Below are 22,164 nucleotides of genomic sequence, written 5' to 3' on the forward strand. Positions count from 1 at the left end.
TATGTTGTAAGTATACAATATACAAGTATACAATATACATACATCTAATCAAGTTCAGCCTGTACTAGAGAATGGTGCGCCGTATTAAAGTGGAAGAATCGGGGGAACAGTTGGATAACTCCGCTGAACTGGACGGACCTGACGAACCCCTGCCCTCCCTTCAAACTCTTCAACACGCTGATCTACCGGACTTACAATACTCAGATACTACCCTAAGGCTATCCGCTTTACCAGAGGTACCTCAACCTAAACAGTTCCATCATTACAAGCCACCACTCTCAACACCACACCACGCTAAACCACACCACTCAACACCACCATACCCCTCACTCATTACTCAACCTTTGTCTATAAAAATCACAACTTCACAAGTCAGTTGGGATGGTTTGAGTGCTCCAAATGTGACACAGAATTTCCCAGCAGTGGTGGCCAGTGGCACAAAACCCAGACCGACCTTTCCTTGTATCCAAAGAGTTAAAAGTCGGTTCAAAGAGCGTATGATACCAGTACCAGGTTTGTACTTTAAAGCTTAAGTTTAAATATAATGTGCTTTATCACAGAAGCTTTTTTTGAAGTTATGTTCTCGTAGCCGCTCCAGAAAGGGGCGGTGCTGGTCGATATCGTTTTATGATTTAAAAAATTAAACTTTTGAATTCCAAATTGTGGACTGCTCAGCCAACTTAAAACTACCAGAAAGCAATCTCTGTTGGGTTCACGTTAAAACTATCCGATCACGATCCGTGCTCTCGTTTGGGGGTACTGCTTGAAAATTGTGCTGATTTTCACAAAATTGTGGTCCTCACTCTACCATAACTTACGAAATTGCTCTGAACAATGAACATTTTAATAGCCTAGATAAGCTTGCCTTAGCCGCATATTATTAGCTGATTGCTGCTATAATTGTACCCTGTATTTTTAATCAGTCCTGGCCTTTTCGACTATCACTTAGACGAATTATGCGATGGATTTTCCATGATAATGAGTATTAATATACTTTATTCGTGAATAATATCCTATCATCTGCTTAAATTAGTACTGGTACCACAAATCACAATAGCGCTACTCTTGAGAGTGGAACGTTATACCTTGGTTTTGAGGTGACAATAGGATTTTACTGACACCTGACCATTTGGCTCCGTCAGAAATCTCAGCATTCACAGTCTTCAGCTGTTTTTCACTTACGTAAATGTATGTTGTTGTAAACAGTAAAGTAGTGTTCGAGCTATATTTTGTCGCAACTAAGTCACTAAGTGAAAGAATTTGTTCAGTCTAACAGCATACTAATGCTGGAGTGATAGTTTTTTGAACCGTCAAAAATAGTTTGACGTAAAGTATTTACGGAGAATAAGAAATTCTCCGTTTCGTTTGCTTGCTATAAGATTAATCATAATAATACCTGCTATTGTGATATAATAATATAAGTGTGGTTAATGGTTATACTTTTGGACAGATTAGCCCTCTTTGTCTACAAACTATTTGGTCAAATGGAATTCGTGATACACAGTTAAATATTATGTACATTTAGTCACACTTCTTAAACTGTTAACATGAACTGCCCAGGCTATGCAAATGCCTAACACATTTTTATACTCTGTTCGAAAATACGAATTGTGTATCAACTGCTCAATAGTAGTTAGTAGTTATGTATTTGACATAAATTACTGGCGCTGACTGGATCACTGGACCGCTTCGATTGAACTCACTGGTTTAATTTCCTGTTTGGTACAAGCTCATTGTTACCAGTTACTGGTTATTCGGCTTTTCTTGCGTTATCATGTACATATTACCTTGATAATTTAATTCAATACTTACTGAACCTTACTGAACTCTGCTCACGAAATTTAGTTTCATTTCAAATAGGTTTGAAGAAGAAAGGGGATTGAAGCCCAGATATAACCCAGATATAACCAATCTGACTCAATGAAACCGCCAAATTGGGTTCTTTTATGCCTCAATCTGGTGCAATCTGACAGTTTCGACTGAAACTTAGAAAATATTTTCATAAGTTTCTATCATAAAAATAAGTATAATACCAATCTATCCTTTAAAAAGGCGTATCTGTAACAAACACTAACAGCTGTATTTGCTGCACCATACTCGATGCTATGTTTGAGTAGTCAGTCCCTTGGCCTTGATACAGGGGAAGGAAAGTAGAGTTTTCAGTTGATCGGCTGGAATGTTTGGGAGGAGTACCATCATACCTGGGGAGCCGCGCCAGCATCGCTGTGAGTCATTAATTAAAATAATTAGGTTGTCGTTGGGGCATTTAAGCCATATTCGATGGTAAATCGTATAATTGTCCAGTTATATGTGTGTTTGATACGCTGTCATGAACTGGCGGAGTAAGTCGGAAGTTTGTCGTAATCGAATTTGCTTATTAATTTTTCTGTCTGCGGATTTTGACGAGATATTTCTGTTTTGTGTAATGACAAAAGTTTGCCGTTAGCTTGTCATATTTGAATGGTTAGAAATAGACGGGCTTTGCGATGTTTAGACCTCCTAAACCACCTAAAACGCCTACTCATGTTAAACGGAGTAAGTAATGCACTTTTTAAATATTTATTGGTGCACGTTTTCATGGTACATGAGCATGCTTTTGAATTGATCCAAATCCCGCGGATTCTTTAAATCTTCAAATAGGAACAAAGATTTGTGGCACTGCCGACATCGGTCCCATCACTACGGCAAATAAAAATTTGGGAAACTGATTGTCCCACGGAACATTTCTGAGTATACATTTTTAGTGGCAATGATCATTAATCACTGAAACACCGGGTTTCGAGTAATTTATAGCATGAGCTGGTCATTAAGTCATTTTCGATGGTAAATCGTGTAATTATCCAATTTTATGTTCTTGATACGCCGCAGCATGAATAACTCGACTAAGTTATTAAATTCTTTCTGTCTGTGAATTTGACGAGTTATTCTGCTTTGTGTAATAACTAAAAACTGCCGACTGTCATATACTGTGATATATGATTGGTTAGAAATAGAGGACTTTGCGATGTTTAGATACCATAAACATAAAAAGCAGGCTACCTATCCCAATCGGAGTAAGTATTAAGCACATTTTTGTTTTTACACACATTTCACAAACCTCTGATTGGTTCACATTATCCGGAACTAAACGATGTCATTTTTCTGAAAAATAAAAGTAAAACCTCGCTGTCCCACAAGTCACCCATCTCTCGGCATTTGCAACACTAAGAGGTCCATATCCCCCTCTTCCTCCGGCCACCATTTCTTATTTCATTCCATGTATTATATTATATGAAAAATTTTTCAATTTAACGATTTAAAATCTCGTGGGCATCTTCTCCAGACCCCTGCTGTTGTTCACTCTGCAGCCACTTTAACTTTTTCCAATCAATAAATCACCACATTTAAAAATTCTTTAAAAATATTTAAAATCCTTAAAATAGGAACGTAGATTTGAAGCACTGCCGATATCGGTCCCATCACGATTCACTACTGCAAGCTAAAATTTGGACACAGATTTTTTTTCATTCCTAAGAATATTTTCCGAATTTGAATCACATTATTTAAAGTACCAACTGGAACTTTATTATATTTCGTGACAGTCGAGTTTGTGCACTTAGCCACGGCCTTAAGTTTCACGTGGATTCAGTCCGATTATCAGTCCGATTATCAGTCCGATTATCAGTCCGATAACCCTCACTATACTATACTATGAACGATAAAATTCTACAACGCTCATTCCTCCTACATTTACAAAAGATTCGATTGCTTGATAATGATCATAAGAAGCAGACCTGTTGTACACTTTTGTTCTAATGTTGGAGTATCAGCTATTTAATAATCGTAGTTACCTTTCTTAACTGCTCCAATGGCTAACAATCCCCTGGAGGCTGGATCCCTTCTAATAGATATAATGGTGAGTTGTTAACTGGTCACCATAGCGACTGGTTACTTGTCAGTGTTTAGTGGTTACCCTAGCAACTCAATACATGTAACCGAATTTGGAATGATCTGCCGCCTGATACATGATACTTAAAACTCATGTTCGCTTCGTAACACCGGCTTTTCTAATCATCAGCATCTAGTTCCTCTCTTTGTATTCCTACTATACACCCTACTATACCTCCAATTAGCTAGACTGTTAACACAGCCTGTATGCGTTTTCGGTGTTTTTCGGATATTTTTGAGATTTCATATAATATTCTGTCCTCGCTTCTTCCGTGACTGCTTTTCGTCCAAATCACAGCTCGCGGAATCCCCTCGCCTCCCTGACTTCACAAAATGAACGATATGTTGGGTGATTTACCGCAGATTGATGAGGTGGAACTCAATAATGTTCCTGATTTCCTGAGGGGCAACAAGGTGTCTGACGTTAGCTTACTTCAAGCATCTGATTTTACCCAGTCTGGTATGTTGATATGTTGATATTATGTTGATATGTTGATATGTATTGTACTGCTCGTCGACATTTGTTAAAATGTACACTGTACTGTAATTTGTCAACTGATTTACCAAATTGTTCGGTAATTTTTGTCCAAAATATTACATGTAGTACCGAAGACGCTCTCGTATCTCGTATAATACGTATCAATGTGGAACACGGTCGACACTTCTAAATGCTAACGACTACTCCCCCTCTCTCTATATTCTGCATGTTCCGATGTACCTGTAACTCTTGTGTAACTTGCTCATAACACCAGTGCTTAAATAACAAATAATTTGAGCGTTCTAGATGCAATGAGGGCGACAAGCTTGAAACTGCCAGAGGGAGTTTGTAGTACCCTAGCATAGTTCCACCATGTTTCATTTGTCAATCTTGTTAAAACCTCCTTTACATAGTGCTGATTTGTGCAGTGAAAATTGTATTCCATTTCACTCCAGTGTTTATGAAACTAGCGTCAAATTCCATCAAAATTATACCATTAATCAGATCATGAGAGTCTGTTTTATCGTATAACAGGTGTGCTCCAGGCTCGAACATGAGTATATCAGATTACTGTTAACAGTCCACTCTCAATACAGCATGAGACACACATGGATTGGCTAGTCGTGATCTAGTTTGCAATTATCTACGGTTCATCTCTCTCATTTACTTCTTATTATTCGTTTCGCCGTTTGTACTTTACAACCTTCTTTACCAGCGGTTTTGCTGTACATTCTATTTCGTACTAAAGAAAAGGGAGAGGACGTGCAGTTGTTAAATCAAGCCGCCTGATTTGGATGAAACATGCAAGAAGACCCCAATGGAGCAGAACAAATCAGGTTCCGGGTTCTGGAGAACAGAGAAGCTGCAGATGGGGGATACGGAGCAACTTTTAAGGACAAATGTATGTCAACATTTTCTAACTAAGCTGGTTAAAACTTCACTCCAAATAATCGGGCTATCGCTGTATATCACTATCAGAGACTACAAAGTTTTTATGACCCACTATAAATAAAGAGAGAAGCTGATAGTTGCATATTTTATATGCTTATTTAACTACATATATGACATCATGATCTCTCTCTCTCTCCCTCTCTCTCTCTCTCTCTCTCTCTCTCTCTCTCTCTCTCTCTCTCTCTCTCTCTCTCTCTCTCTCTCTCTCTCTCTCTCTCTCTCTCTCTCTCTCTCTCTCTCTCTCTCTCTCTCTCTCTCTCTCTCTCTCTCTCTCTCTCTCTCTCTCTCTCTCTCTCTCTCTCTCTCTCTCTCTCTCTCTCTCTCTCTCTCTCTCTCTCTCTCTCTCTCTCTCTCTCTCTCTCTCTCTCTCTCTCTCTCTCTCCCTCTCCCCCCTCTCAGCTCTCTCCCTCACAATAGCGTAATAGCTAGACACCTGACAGTTCATGCATGTATTAATGCAAGTGTGGAGTGTAACGTTAACTCATTAGTATGGTTTAGGATTATTGCCTTGGATACCAAGCATTGAGTTCCTGGTAATATTAACTCTAACTGCGCTGCGAGCTTCAGTTGCTTGCACTGTACAGCATGTTGTAACGTGTAGTAGTGAATAAGAGCGTTTTGTTGTATTTTACTTTAAGTTGGATCAAGGAAATGAACGTGATTTATAACCCGGGATGATTTACAAAAACTCTGCAGGTAAGATTAGTACACATTGTATACAGAAGCTATGTATTATCAAATATTTTAAAAATTGTTTTGATTACAAAGTTCGGGCCTTATTCGGATTAATCAATATCTTTTCTGTGTATACGACATACGTTTGTGAATCGTGTCAGATGGTCCATACATCTCGGACTTTGAGCGGTACCTTCTTTATTGTAATCTATTATGCCATTCGCTTCAATCTGAGTTGACTTTGAAGTATACCCAGAAAATGCTTTTGAATAGATTTTGAAGTAAGTCGTCTGGAATGCTAGAAATCCAGTTTCTTAGTGTAGACTAGTGATAAATGTATCGGGCGTACAATAGTTAGTCGACAACAGAACTGCGACATTTATTACTGGTCTACACTAAGAAACTGGATATTTTCGCAGTCCTGTAAGGGGCCATCTACTTAGGACGTCCGGCAAATAGGGAGGGGGGTGGTTTTGAAATTTCGGACAAATCCGGACAGGGGGAGGGGGTGGTTTCTGAAAATCCAGACGTTGGCAGAATTAACGAAAAAGTCCCATTTATTTCAACTCTTTGAATTTTATTTCAACTCTTTGAATTTGATTAACAATGAATTTGAGTTGGTTTTATTTGTACTCTTAAAAGTAGCTGGAAATCCGGACGTCCGGGGGAGGGGGGGGGGGGTGGTTTTGAAAATTCGGACACACCCGGTCAGGGGGAGGGGTTTGTCTGAAAATCTGCGATTTTGGCGGACGTCCTAAGTAGATGGCCCTTAACAGTCCTGTGACAGTACTGCAACAGTGCGACAGTCCTTTGACTGTACTGTTTCAGTACTGTGGCAGGTCCTGTGACAGTACTGAACAATGGTTCATAAATATAAAAAATAAACAAGTTCAACATTCTGTCGCAGTTCTGACTTCTGTCGCAGTTCTGTCTTAGCTCTGTCACTCTGTGGATTACCACTGTACTGTTGTGGACGAGCTATTGTACGCCCAAATTTTCACACGTATTCAGTAATTTTGCAATCATTCAACCCTTTTTGAATTTCACCTCAATAATTAATCTAACAATGGATCCATTGTAAGGTTAATTATTGTCTTCAAATACTGGATGCTTCCCCGACTATTGTAGTATCAGGCAAAGTAGACGATAGTGCAGTTAATTTAACCTTATCCACATTGCGAGTCATTGGCATTTTTTTTTGCTTGTACGTGAGTGAATGCTTGGCTCCATTCAGGGATGCTTAAATATAAACGCAATCGTGCTATTAAATCGAGGAACCCCTGGCAACACAATTCTGGTTGTAAGTCTGCCAGTGTTTTGTGTTTTCTGAAGAATAGTTTGTGACATTCTTTCACTCGGCCATAGCTCAGTGGACTGGAAAGTCGGATAGGTCACAGCACCCATCAAGGTTGCTGAATTTTCAACTTGCTCTAATTTTACCTCTGCTATATCAGTATATCAATAAAGCCATATCCTTGTGAATTGATATGCTTGCCGGTGGAGATTCTTGGGATGTCGGTGAGTCACGTGATGAACGCATTTGGGATCATTATGATTAATCTAAGACTTATCATGAACTGAGTACTGTCTTTTAATATTTCCTAGTTTGCACCGTCCTCTAGTTGGACTAACGAGTGCAAAAGTGGTGTTAGTTACTGTTTACTTCAAGACCATTCCTCATTCAAACTGGTTCTTCATTCAAGAGATCTGCCTAATGTTGAATTATTGCAACTAACCGATCCTGGACCAAATGAAGAGATAGGATTAGTTTTGGGCAGCACAACATTTTCCGGCCTTTAGCTTATCGGTTTTTGTTTCCCCAGCCCTAACTTTTTCCTCTGAAAATGGAATATTTAAGGCCCTCAACATTAAACGGATAGTATACATGTTTTTTTCCTATACTTGTTGGCATTATCTCTTAAGGGGGGGGGGGGGGGGGGGGGGGGGGGGGGGGGTTCACCCTAATTTTTTTGTAAAACTTGGTTTCGAGATAGCAGTTGACCAACAAACTAGGACCGGTGACCAAACTTTTGAGGGGGTCCCCGACCCCAACCGCCAAACGGTGCCCGCGGGGCAGCCACGCCCATATTTGGTTCAAATTAGGCCCAATTTAGCCAAATACCCTGAACATGCCCAAAACCCAGATTTTATGTGCTCTTCTTGTAGCTAGTGGTCCCCTGAACAAGTATATGAATTTTCATCAAGATTGGGCAAAAAATGACTGAGTTATGAGCCAAAAACCATATGACCATATTTGGGCATACGCACCAAATTTGATCGATTTTGGCCCATAAATTGGTCAAATATCAATATTTTTGAATGAAAACAACTTTATATGAAAGGTAAGCTTATACTACACATTCTCTATGATTATCAGCTCAGTATCTACCTAACTGTGGATTCTGTGTTCAAATAATCACAAAAAATGAACAAAATCGTCCATATCTCAGTTCGCGATATTTGCAAAACTGATTTCGCTCAAAACAATAGAACTCAATAGGGTTTCAATATTTTTACATGAAATTTTCAGAATCAACGTAGAATCGCACGCGCATTTCTACCTTATCTCTTGTATTGAAATTTTGAGTTAGGCCTTTAAAAAAATTTGGCGGCCAAATTCCAAAATTTGCCAGGCATTTTTCAGAATTTGGCCGCCAAATTTTTTTAAAGGCCTAACTCAAAATTTCAATACAAGAGATAAGGTAGAAATGCGATTCTACGTTGATTCTGAAAATTTCATGTAAAAATATTGAAACCCTATTGAGTTCTATTGTTTTGAGCGAAATCAGTTTTGCAAATATCGCGAACTGAGATATGAACGATTTAGTTCATTTCTTGTGATTATTTGAACACAGAATCCACAGTTAGGTAGATACTGAGCTGATAATCATAGAGAATGTGTAGTATAAGCTTACCTTTCATATAAAGTTGTTTTCATTCAAAAATATTGATATTTGACCAATTTATGGGCCAAAATCGATCAAATTTGGTGCGTATGCCCAAATATGGTCATATGGTTTTTGGCTCATAACTCAGTCATATTTTGCCCAATCTTGATGAAAATTCATATACTTGTTCAGGGGACCACTAGCTACAAGAAGAGCACATAAAATCTGGGTTTTGGGCATGTCCAGGGTATTTGGCTAAATTGGGCCTAATTTGAACCAAATATGGGCGTGGCTGCCCCGCGGGCACCGTTTGGCGGTTGGGGTCGGGGACCCCCTCAAAAGTTCGGTCACCGGTCCTAGTTTGTTGGTCAACTGCTATCTCGAAACCAAGTTTTACAAAAAAATCAGGGTGAACCCCCCCCCCCCCCCCTATACAGCACAATATTGTTCAATATACTCGTGATAGGACCTTGAGGGGACCTGCCCATACCTGATAACATTCTTGATATTTTTGGCTAGATCACAACTATCTCTAATTAATTAAAAAATATGCTACTTATATGAAAAGTTTGAAGTTACACGAAGCTATCTAATTTGTATTTCTCAATTTAACAATAACACATTTTCAGTGGTTAGTTCGAATCAGTTCTCCCTAAAGAAGTTAGAAAATGAGTTGGGAGGTCTTACACTTCATCAGGTTGGTTTATTTTCGTTACATTTTAGAAGTAACTCACTGCTATGTATAATATGAAGTTTTAAAGTTATAATTCTTGTTCTTACATAGAATCTCGAACTATAAAGCCATGACTTTGAACTTTGAAGCTTGTGATAATTTAAAATTAAGCGATTGGAAGTCCCCACAATCCTCCCTAAGCCAAATTGCTTATTGCCTCAATCCAGCCTCAAAAAGCTTGTAACCGGTACAATAGATAAGGATTAAAGTCAATCGTAGCTACTAATGAGAATCTTGGAAGCTCTTTTGTTGTAAAACTAGTAAGCATTACGACAGATTTTAACTGTTAAAAATCTGTGTAATGCTTACTAGTTTCTCGTCACTTAAAATTCAACTTGTATAGATTTGGATCACACTGCTTGTTCTTCTGTCAACTATCCACACTGTGTTGTTCTCAGTCTCAATCTGCTAGACATTTACTGCACATATCGCATATTTAGCATGCACTAACTTTATCTTCCAACTTTGTTCAAAATTCAATATGGTTCGTTCCATAACTGTTATCCTTTTACACTTTTACACACCTATCACCTTTGTTAAAGTCCAGGACTACACTTATTCCGTAATATTAACTGTTCAAGCGTGTCGTCTGCTGTAGTTATTAGTTAACGATATTTCTTACTGGAGCTTGATAAAACTGTATTATTTCTGTTTGTAAGATTGTAAAAAGTAAACCAGTCCACTTTTGTAACCCCGAACTTATCACCATGATCTTTGCTATTGATGTTTCATATTTTGAACTTGCAGTCAAGACCATTTGTACTCATGTGTATAGTTTTGTAGTTTTGCTAAGGATTGTAGAATCTGACAATCGTTGCGGAGGACATAAGACTCACCATGCCGTACCCCCGATATCCTAAAATCGTAAACCCGCCCGGGCTCCCCTCCGAAAACTCGGTGGCGGAGACGCGGAGCGGATTGCTCTAACTGGCCGGGCGCCTGGTTTGGTTCATCACTCTGGTCTGACTACTCACTCTATATTCTCTGAAATGAGTGATCTGGACTTGCTGGGAAGCAGACAGACTCTTAATGACTCCACATACGTTCACTTTCTTGTAACTGTACGTCTTTACAAGCCTCTGTATTCTGTATTCTGTATGATAGATGTTTCACATTGATCTGTTTCCGTAAGTTTCATACTTTTCACACTTCCTTGATCTAGAATCTGAGGATAATAAAAGTAAAGATCATTTTAAAATGTGTATCTAAACTCGCTGACTTGCAGGCAGCGCGCGAAGGGAGGGTGGATGCAGTTAAGTTGTACCTGAAGAGCGCATACTACAACAAGCGGCACAGGGGTGCTATACCACCCATAGACAGGTATAGTAGTAACTGTAAGCAAATCATATTGAAGTAAGTGAAATAAAAATTCTGCGAAAACGAAAACGCTTCAGCAATTGTTAAGAACATATTGTCTGATTGGTGTGTAATCGAAAGAAGGAGTGAGATTATAACACAGCTCTTCAGGTTGGATAGTGATGAGGTAGGAGCCCTTCACTATGCTGCTAGATACAACCACCAGGCGGTCATGCAGCTTCTCGTCGACTTCAACGCTAGTCAGTATTTCAAATTGTTGTAAACCTTCTTTTGAAGAAACGTGAAAATTGCGAATGATGATCATTTTTCCAGAGATTTGGATTTATGCACGTTTCGATTGCATCGTTATTCGTTATTTTGGTTAATCAGGATTGCCTAGAAAGAGTGCAGAAGTGTGTCGTATAGTAGAGCAGGAAGTCTGGTACTAAGAGATAATAAGTTTAAACCCACTAACCTCTAATTCTCTCCCAGATGTGAACAACCCTGCCCAGGACGATCTAACACCCCTTCACTACGCTGCACGGTACACTCCTAAAGGTACCGCTGAGATGGAGACTGGTTTGACTGAGGAGATTGTCCCGCTTCCTCCCACCAAGGTACGTTCTATCTCGCTACCCACGTGCTGGTAAATGAATAGTGTGGCCCAGTGAGGCTTGCAAACTAAAGAGTTACCAATACATTCTATCTCTTCAACACTATCTTCTCTCGTAATTCGGTTTTGCTAATTGGCGTTTTTAGTTACAATTTTACTCCGTTTCCAGAAGATAGATGTGATAAAATGCTCTATTAACAAGAAGGTTCAGAATGTTTTTAAGGGCAAGCCAAAAAAGACAACGTCGCTAAGTGACGGACTTTTAGCAGCCACCCTTACTTTTGATGTAAGATTGTCGCTCAGAGCTGATTTCCGCTATTCGTGCTAATACCCGATGCTTGAGTACAGTGTGCCTGCTTGAGTACAGTGTGCCTGCTTCAGTACAGTGTGCCTGCTTCAGTACAGTGTGCCTGCTTGGTACTGCAAGGCTGACTATGTTATTCTAAGATTCTGTCGAAAAAAATGTTCTTTGTGGGTCGTGGCGGCATTTTATCAACAGTATTAATACGAAAGTGCTCTCTTTCTGACTTATCACTCTCCTCCTATAGGAAGAGGAAGAAGGCGAAGGTGAAGAAGATGAAATCGATGATGAAAAAGATGTAGAAGAAGTAGAAGAAGACGAAGAACTAGCAACCGAGGACACGCAAGCAACTCGACTTCTCAGCGAGATACTAGCAGAAGACTTTGGATCCCCTCCTATACAGTTTCTGCTGGATCAGGGAGCTAATGTTAACGCTAAGGATAAGTACGGTCTTACCGCCCTGCATTGTGCAGCAGACAGAGGCAACTACGCTGCTGTAGTTGAGTTGTTAAAGCATCCTAGCATCATCATCGAGTGTCAAGGTATGTGTTGATTAGTCGCCCATGGTGAACATTCTGGGTAGATTAAGCCGATAAACGTACTACAAAGTTCAGATATACCAATGAATTCAGGTTGACAGTCAGCGTTATTAGATTTCCCCAACACATTCTAATTTCCTGCATTCCCAGATAAGCAAGGAGAGACCCCTCTCCAGCTAGCAGTCCGAGCTAATTCTATGCCGTGTGTAAGAAAACTTCTCAGTGTTGGAGCTAAAGCTAATTGTGAGAATTTCAACCAGCTGAGCGCGCTACACAGTGCCTGTACGGAGAGCAACTTGGAGATCCTCAAGATGTTGTGTGAGAGGTTGGAGGCCGAGGGAGTGAAGGACTTAGTGAACAAGGTTTGCTATTTTTTATAGGTTTTGTGCACGTCTGAGAAAGTAATTAATTGTTTTGTGTAAATGCTGAGACCTTCGTTCATCTTGATCGTTAGGGTGGTGATGTCTTGGTGGCAACGAGGTAACAGTTTGTCGTTTATTCAGACTAACGATGAGTCGATGACACCACTTCACTTTGCTGTAGAAGTCGGAGCTGAAGATGTCGTTAACTTCCTTGTTGATTACGGTACGCTATTTTCAGTCGACTAACTTTTACGTTTTAGTTTTTCAACGTTATGAAAATGTTGTGAAACAACTGTACATTGGTATTTGGTACTGTTCACCTGTTGAACCCCGTAGAAACCCCGGGAAAAGCGCACATTTTCCAACCTGCCAGTAATGGCCAGTCTTAACATTTACAGGAGCTGATGTAACGCTAAAAAGGAAGAACCTGGATACACCTCTCCACCTGGCAGCTAACCACGGTTTTGTAGAGATAGCCAGAAAACTGGCGAGTAAACAGTCCAATATCGACCTGGACGCAAAGAACCTGGAGAGAATGACCCCACTTCACAGTGCTGCTAGGATGGACAGAGAGAAAATGATGCACCTTCTTATTGAGAGGTTAATACTTTAACTCAGGGTGTGGACTTATCTCGGTATTTTATTTTTACATAGGTGTGATATTATGACCATGTTTATACTTTATCATAGCTCTTCAATCTTCATCAACTATAAAATTGTGAATTGTACACTAGCTTTAACGCATTTTAATCAGGGGAGCAAATCTAGAAGCACTTGATAAAGACGGATCAACCCCTCTGATCACGGCAGCTGGTTGGGGACAGATGGCAGCAGTGAAGATACTTCTGGAATCAGGAGCTGATGTCTACGCGCAAGATAAACGAGATAAAACAGCAATATTCCACGCGGTGGAGGAGAGTAGACCTAAGGTACTGAAGTTATTGTTGGGCAGAAGAGGGAAACAGAACCTGGGGAACGAGATTGACAAGTTCCAGAACACCCCGCTACATTTAGCTTCTCAACTTGGCTTCCTCTCTTGTGTCAGAGTCCTTCTTGAGGTTAGTTACCATCCAACTGGTCTTTCTATTAACGTGTTAAAATCTTGGACAGGTTTGATATTTTTTACGATTAAGTTCTCGATACAATCTACGAAGTCTGCTATCAATCAGGATGTATATTTTCTAAATACCTGTTTGTTATATTCTTAATAAACTCTGTTAACTCCTTTTACCACCAGTTCGGCTTCTGTAGTGATGCCCAGAATGAAGATGACATGTGTCCGCTCCACCTTGCTGCACTACACGGACGAATCCAGTGCGTCAAGGAGCTTGTCAAGTATGTTATCTCAATTTTGAAGTTATTTTCAAAATACTCTTGTAAGCCGATATTTCAAGCCAAAAGTCTGGTAATTTTAAATCTTTACTTTTTTTGAACCCCAGCATATTATGTAGCATATTATGTAGATTATGTACTAATCATTAGAATAAGTTGAAACCGACAGGTGGGATCCAGCAATTGTGAACGACGAGGACGAGATTGCAAACACCCCTCTCCATTACGCTGCTCAAGCTGGACACGTTAAAACTGTCATCTTTCTTACTGAGGAAGCCGCTGATGTAGACGCCAAAAATCAGGTACAACCCGACTCAATTTGACGTTTCTTCATTTTTCAAATGTGTTAGGCTACAAATATCCCAAATATTGAGTTTCAGAAATTTCCGCCCATACAAACGATTCAATTTAGTTCTTCTTCTAATGTGACTGCATTTTTGCAGTTTGGCTGGACTCCAATGGATTGTGCAGCAGCGTGTGGCATGACAAAGACCCTTGCTGCTCTCCTTGACGCAGGAGGTGAAGTTGACCCCATCGACAAAGCAAAAACCACCCCTCTTCATCTAGCTGCAAAGAACGGTCACGTGGACACGGTAGAGTTTCTTCTTGATAACGAAGCTAACATCAGACTCACTGATGTTGATGGGAACAACGCTCTGGAGTTGGCGACCATGCATACCAAGAAGGAGGTTGCGGAGACTATTATCGAGTAAGAGAACTGGTTTCTGTATAGTAAAACCCCGATTTACAGCGGAATTTTGGGAAAGGAAAATCGGGGTTTTACTGTACTACTTATTGTACTGTAGGCGCTTATTTAGCAGTGATGATTAAACTATAAAATTAGCGTAGTTGCTGAAATATCAGTCACACTTACTTGGGAAATCGGAACATACCCTCACATTGTCTGAACCAGGCACAAGAAATGGTTCGCGTCGATGGATAACCGACACCCAAACGGTGACACCCCCATGAAGAAGCTGATCCGGATGATGCCTGACGTGGCAATGCAAGTGTTCAACAAGTGTACTGATGACAGTTGTAATCCTGAGCACATGACTAATGATCACAAAGAGTACCAGGTTAAATCTTATCATCTTATCTTACCTAAGTTAATCGTGTGTTTCGTGGATATGATATAGTTCTGATGTTGTGCGCGTACTCTTGAGAAAATATCTTGAAGAGCTGTCTTTAAAAAATCTGTTCAAAAGACTTGTTAGCAATTGATATTCTCCAGGTGGAGTTTGATTACAGATACTTAGATGAAATAGAAGAGGACGATGAATCCGCAGAATTTGAGGACAGCAAGAGTCTTATGTCAGATACGACTATTCTTCCAGACCAGCACATCACTCACGACCAGATGAAGCCTCATCCTCTACAAGTCATGGTGGGTCAATAATACTGCAAGCTAACCTACCTTCAATTGAGTTCTACCGATTGTTTATAAGCTTTTTTAATGGACTCCGTTTTATTTTAAATATAAGCGCAAGTACATAATGGCTCTAAATGTTTTCACTCCTTTTATTCTATTCCCTCACAGAATCGAGACACGTACAACTAATATTTAACGGTATATTTAAGTCTCTTCCTTCAGGTGAAAGCTAAACGGATTGAACTTCTTGACCATCCGCTGGTTCAGTCTCTGATCTATAACAAATGGGAGTGCTACGGGAAATGGTTCTACTACTTCAACCTCACTGTTTACCTCATCTACCTCGCTTCTCTCACCATCTTTGCCTTGAACCAGAAACCACCCTATAATGCTGCTAACCCTGATAACATGACCAAATTAAAAAATGTTTTAGATTGCGACGATTCTGAAAAGGAGAGAGAATCAAATGGAGAAATTAACTGTGTGACTTTAAAATTTCATAAGCAGTGGTTGATCCAGATATTTGGTTTTATAGTTCTGGGCACCTCAGCTATTCGTCTGCTTCTGGAACTAGCTCAATTCATCGTTCAGAAGATCAAATACTTTTCTGTCATGAATGTTATCGAAATCATACTGTTCGTTTCCTCCTTTTATTTCTGTCACACAGTGATATTTGGACTGCGGATCATCGAAAGTGAGGCTCAGTGGCAAATTGGTGTTTTCTCCGTTTTCATCGCATGGATGAATCTCATAATGTTTCTCAGAAAGGTACGGATGATAATGTCATATTTTATCTAGATTTTATACCAGTTTAAATTTTACCCGAATTATTAAATATTTGTCACAAAACTCTAAACATAAACTCACATACTGATCGAGGTATTTGTTTCAGTTCCCTAAAATAGGAATCTACATAGTGATGTTCGTGACTGTTCTGTTAACATTCTTACAAATCATGATAATTCTTCTCATATTTATTGTCGCCTTCGCGCTCTCCTTCAACATGGTGCTGGACAAGGTAAAGTGGTGTTTTATTTTCTTACTTGGTAATCAACCTGGGTCTTATTTTATAAACTTTTTCACGGTTTGCATCAAAATTTTTGGTCCGCTTGCAATATTTCGTGATCGTCAAAAAATTATCTTCCCTTACAGTTCGACGCATTTACCGAAGTGCTGCCTTCAATAATGAAGACATTTGTTATGATGACCGGAGAGCTGGAGTATGACGGTTACTATGTTGACGTGCCCCTCTATTACCCGGAAGCGAGCTACGCTCTCTTTATTTGCTTCGTCATTGTCGTCCCTATCGTATTCATGAACCTATTGGTAAGTTTTGAATCTGTCATCTCTTAATTACCAATAGTGGATTATTCTTTTATTGAATTACATCATGAAACAAGATTTGCGAGGCGCGGATCGCTAACAGCAACGTTAGTAAGTAAGTGAAAATCCAATTAGAATTACTGAGAGCTCAATTACCTGCATCTAACCAGGTCGGTTTAGCTGTAGATGATATCAAAGAAGTGCAGCACAGAGCTGGTTTGGAGAGAAGTGTCATGAAGATTGAGCTCATATTTCAGGTTAGTTTAGACGATTAACTTTATTTCAAAATCTTATTCTGTGGGTTTACATGATTTGAACACTAATTTTTTTCTGGTGTTGAAATTTTGACGATAACTCACCTCGCCAACATTCTCCCCAGGTAGAAAACCTTCTCCCACAGTTCTACCTCCGCAAGATTAACCTAAAGAAAGCAAAATATTTTGTTAATCAAGGTCGGAAATTCCTCGGGGGTCTATGTTGTGGAATCACTATCAAAGATATACCTTTTAACGGTGAAACCATAAACGAAGCTCTTCATCCAAACAAGGTATTTATCTTCCCTATAAGCTTAATTGCTTAATCAATTTCCAACCAAATTTATTGGAATCATGAGTGTCCGATCATTTATTGTGGAAAATAAAAATTCGTGCTGTTTCCTTTTCCGTTTCACTGAAATACCAACCCATCTAATTACAATCATGTTACTTTCAGACCGGTGTAGACGAATTAAAGTCCACCACGGAGTCGCTTGAGAAGAGTGTTAGGAGGATGAGAGTGCAAGTTGATCAGGTGATTAACATTCCTAAAAATAACAATTTGTTATTTCATTGTTAAGATAAAATAGGCGGACTTTTCCAGATTAACATTCCTTCACGCAATGTTTGTACCCACGACTACCGAGAGTTTGTGTAACACAGAGAGGGCGCATAAAACAACAAAAAGAAAGCAACTAAACCCTCCCCCTTTCAGCTAACCCAGCAAAACGGCCACATAATCAGGATGTTGCACGTGCTCTCAGCTGGAACCAGCTCTACTGCTAGTGACGATATAAACGTGGACCAGGACCTTTACACTGAGATCGGATCCAGACCGTAAATATTTTGGGTGATGTTTTTGTGTGATTTGATAACCTTTGTCAGTGTGAGGTTCTTTTGGATTTTGTGAAAAAATCTTTTCTTTTTCTGTATGTGTGATTTGACAGTTCAGCATGAATAAATGGGGCATTTTTCAATCGATTTCGGGATAAATTCCACTTGTTTTTCCCATTTTTTATTTTTAGTGAATCCTATTATATTTTTAATTTGTGTAATTTCAGTGTTATGTACAGTTTTCAGCATTTTCACATTCACCTAGCTAGACACAATTTAGCAAGTTTGAAAAATTTGAAAAGAAATATTGCATTTTATTTTTAACTATTTTTATCTGTTACTGTTAGGGAGCGTTCACATATTATGTTGATATGACGTCAGCAATATTTTGGCCAATTTACCCCCCTCCCCCTGTCAATAACTGTCATCATTGAGCGACCCCCCCCCCCCCCCCCCCCTGATGACGTCAGCATTTTCCAGACCCCCCCCCCTGATGACGTCATCATTTTCCAGACCCCCCCCCCCCCCCCCCCCCGATGACGTTACTAACATTATTTGTCGCAAACAGTGCAAAGCGGCAGAGTAGGATCTTTTGCATTTTGGCACTGCACGTTTTTCTCCCGCTGGATCATGATTAGCTTTATAATTATGTAGTGAATTTAAATTTCGCAGCGTAATTTTCGTTATGAGATCGAGATCAAAATTACTAGTGACTTGGGACCCTCGGCTAAGTGTTCATAACCACCTGGCTTAGTGTTTATAATTATAAACGATCGAAGCGGAGGAGATGTCAATATGGCGGAAATTGGCAGGCTGAGCAGTGAGCCCAGTAATATAATTATAAGGGGTCGTTCACATATAATTACGTAATCAATATTTTAGCAATTTTTACCCCCCTTCCCCCTCCGTAATCAACCGTCATCAAGAAGTAAGAACCAACCCCCCTCCTGACAGCAATATTACGTAATCATGGCCTGACAACCCCCCCCCCCCCCCCCCCCCCCCCTTGACTTTTTTCCCTAAAAAACACTTTTCTCTACGTTTCATCATTCATGCTACCCTGATCATGCTATCATGATGAGCCGAAATAATTGTTATGAATATGATATCCGGCCAAGCACCTTCTAAACTACTTACTTACTATTATAACCGGATATTCGATCAATTTCTAAAAGTAAATTTTATCACTATTAGTATTAGAGTGAAATTGAATGGAATTTGAATTAAAATATTGTCAAATTGTTATTATGCTAGAGGGTAAAAAAGAAAATGTTGATTACGTAATTAACGACCAACCCCCCCCCCCCCCCCCCCCCCCCCTTGTAATCAACCGTAAGCATTTGGAAACCCCCCATCGGCTGATTTCGTAATATGTTCGAACGACCCCTAAACACCGCCCTCGTGTTATGTGGTATATGTCCCTTTTTTATTTTTGCGTGCAATGTCAATTTAATACTTAACTTTTATAAAGTGTTCATTGTTTCAGGATGACAAGCAAGTCTCTGGACACAACCGCTCAAACTCTTGTTGCAGAGCACAAAGTATTTGATAGGTGGAACAGACAATCGCAAACACACCATTAACCAACTAATTCTGCGATCTGGTTGAAATGCAATATTATGATTATGAAGGTGCAGAATTATTAATAATAATATTATGTCCTAGCCATTCTCGTGTGTCACATTAAACATCAACGATGATAACTACAAATGAAAACATTTATCCGGGACGGCGTGACTGTTATGCTGGTGATAATTCACCGTCACGTGGACTGTTACTGGTATTATATTAGTTATATTAGTGACAGTGTTACTGTAAGTGTAGTGTTACCTGGTACACCCGGCACACCAGTCCCTGTGCGCGGCGCTCTTTTCAAGCTTCTTATAAATAGTCGACGGATCAACATTTGTTTGCCTTTAATTTTTGCAAATAATTAAGGTGAGAATTCTGCCCAAATGTAATTTGTTAGACACATTTTGAGAACCTAAATTATAAATTATAAATATTTACCTGGTTTAATACCCAAAAAGACAGTCTTGAGTCTGCCAACCATCCAGAGCCAGCACAAGGAGACCATCCAAAACAGTAGCGATATTGCAGCAGTACCAGAGGGAAAGAAAGGGAATTGTATGTGGGATCATCTATCAGGTAGTTTTGCTGGAACAGCACACCGGTAATTACACCAACTATCAGGAGAATTAGACCACCTGCTTCTGTGTGCAGGAAAAAAGTTAATTGGGTTGAACATGTGCCTATTTAACTTCAAGCATTCAACAGAGCTCATGTGACCAACTTAGCTGCCTATTTTAGCTATTTTGAAAGAAACTTACTGGCTCTTTTATGGTTAAGGTAAACGAAGCAGGCCAACAAACCGACGACACTCTGTATTGTAAATAGAGCTGCAGTGTTAATGAAACAATCCTGGTCCGGACAGGCGAAGTGAGAATAAGATAGGGACCACGTGGCGGTCACGATTAGTAAACCTCTTGATGCTGCAGAGAAGTTAGGAAAATGAGTGGTGTATTTTAAGAAAAGAAGATTGATACATGTTATTTATGATTTATTAAACTCTGAAAATTGAAGTCTACTGAGATCGAGACAGAGAATGTAAATGAATTTATTAAAATGCTTAGTGTACAAAACATCATAGATTAAAATTTAAATATCTGGTGGTAGAACTAGAATAATAGCACCAATAAAGAACTCACCGCAAGTAGAAGCACAGATGCTTGGTGCTTGGACCACTTAACACAGCTTTTACCAGAGCGTATGTGTTGAGACACATAGCAAAGATGATTGCTGCCGAGGAAAGGTAGACAGGCGGGAAACCAGTCACACTGAACTTTATCTCAGCTAGGTATTGGTAAACTACCGCGATAGCTCCTGCGACTGAAATTTAGTATTTCAATTTCATATGTTTATAATTACTGGGCGGCGCTCAGCCTGCCATTCCACCGCAGCTTCAATGTTTACGACCATTATTAGCCTGGGTACCCACTCCCCGGCCAGGTAAGTTTATCAAAGCACAAAATCGCGTAAAGAAGCACCCTCTAACTAAACACTCTTTGTTTAAAAATAATTTAAAAGCAATTGGGATTTTATTTGATTTATAGTACTATACAGAAAAGACTGGTTACCAAGGCACTGCCGACTGGATTGAAGTATTGGTTCCATTAGGACTAAGTAGTGAGTACTGACAACTGATTAGTGAGTACTGACAACTGATTAGTGAGTACTGACAACTGAGTACTTGATGTAATGCAAACGAGTTTAAAATTAAATTTAAAAGAGCCTAGATAGCTGAATAAAACATAAGACAATAGATAAGATAAGGACATTTAAAAGGTTAGTTACGATGATGCGTAACCATTTTGTATATTTCTTGCTGATTCTGTTTTTAAAACTTATTATTAACCACTCATTTAATTTTTGAAAATCTGTCAGACATGATTAGTTATAGTAATAGTAACATATGGCAATTTTATGTATCAGTATTTCTTGGTTTTTTGGTATTTCTTGGTATTTCTTGGAAGGACAGGTGTATTATTATATTATAACAAAGTCATCTTTTGATGAAAAATCGCTGAAATGGAGATTTCCTATCAATCTTAATCATGTGGTTCATCTTTGGAATGTATGCTATTTTTGTTTAAAAATGAGTGCAGAGTAACAAATTTTGAGATTTCGAGCAGTAAGTATAATGATTTAATTTTGATAATCTAGATGGAGAAGATTATAAAATTGTTAGGCGTGAAATCAGCTCATCTTCGGAGAGTCACATGATCATATGATTCCATTTTGAGAATCGAGATAGTATACATTTTTGGTAATAAGACACCAAATTTCTTTGGTGAGTAGATAAATCTCAACGCGACGATTGCAATCTAACAAGTCACTGCTCTAGGAGTAGGAGAGTCTCATGATCATATGATTGCACAATGAGAATTCTATGAGATAACAGTTTCATTTCAAATCTCACGATAAAAAGCTGTCTGTTTATTCTCTTACGTGAGCTTGACAGCTGCATTCGTAGTTTGTTATGTTTCTCTGAACAATGCCTACTGTTTAATTTCAAACAGTTCTAAGTACATTTAAACTCATTGATTCATTCCGTAGTATTTGTATCTAACACTTTGCAACAAAGAATAAATCATGGGGTTCCTCATTGAGAACCACACATGTGTAACTTAGAGTCAACCTGTTTGTCACTTCAGACTTGTTAATGTAAGTATTATATAGGCCACTTTTTAAGTTTTAAAGAATTTCTATGGCATGTACTTTTCTTG

General features: G+C 39.2%; 1 protein-coding gene across 7 annotated transcripts; it reads left to right on the plus strand.

Moving 5' to 3' along the window:
* The first annotated feature begins 66 nt into the window (after nt 1-66).
* On the plus strand, nt 67-21,408 carry LOC134813613 (transient receptor potential cation channel subfamily A member 1-like). 7 transcript variants are annotated; one of them, XM_063821481.1, is made up of 25 exons: nt 67-236; nt 424-513; nt 9,549-9,616; nt 10,878-10,972; nt 11,120-11,208; nt 11,441-11,565; nt 11,731-11,847; nt 12,110-12,404; nt 12,552-12,763; nt 12,905-12,986; nt 13,162-13,363; nt 13,518-13,821; nt 14,001-14,098; nt 14,265-14,397; nt 14,539-14,804; nt 15,009-15,174; nt 15,330-15,482; nt 15,690-16,235; nt 16,360-16,485; nt 16,620-16,793; nt 16,961-17,047; nt 17,170-17,337; nt 17,502-17,579; nt 17,760-17,881; nt 19,365-21,408. In XM_063821481.1, the coding sequence occupies exons 2-25, from the start codon at nt 498-500 to the stop codon at nt 19,459-19,461; spliced, it is 3,819 nt and encodes a 1,272-aa protein (XP_063677551.1). In that variant the 5' UTR covers nt 67-236; nt 424-497; the 3' UTR covers nt 19,462-21,408. The 7 variants fall into 7 exon arrangements, with proteins under 7 accessions (XP_063677551.1, XP_063677552.1, XP_063677549.1 ...); XM_063821479.1 differs by lacking the exons at nt 67-236; nt 424-513 and adding an exon at nt 2,410-2,535; XM_063821480.1 differs by lacking the exons at nt 67-236; nt 424-513 and adding an exon at nt 5,947-6,052.
* The last annotated feature ends 756 nt before the right edge of the window (nt 21,409-22,164 follow it).

This window comes from Bolinopsis microptera, chromosome 3 (genome assembly GCF_026151205.1).
Source record: "Bolinopsis microptera isolate Bmic1 chromosome 3, MBARI_Bmic_1.0, whole genome shotgun sequence".
Classification (NCBI taxonomy): Eukaryota; Metazoa; Ctenophora; class Tentaculata; order Lobata; family Bolinopsidae; genus Bolinopsis; species Bolinopsis microptera.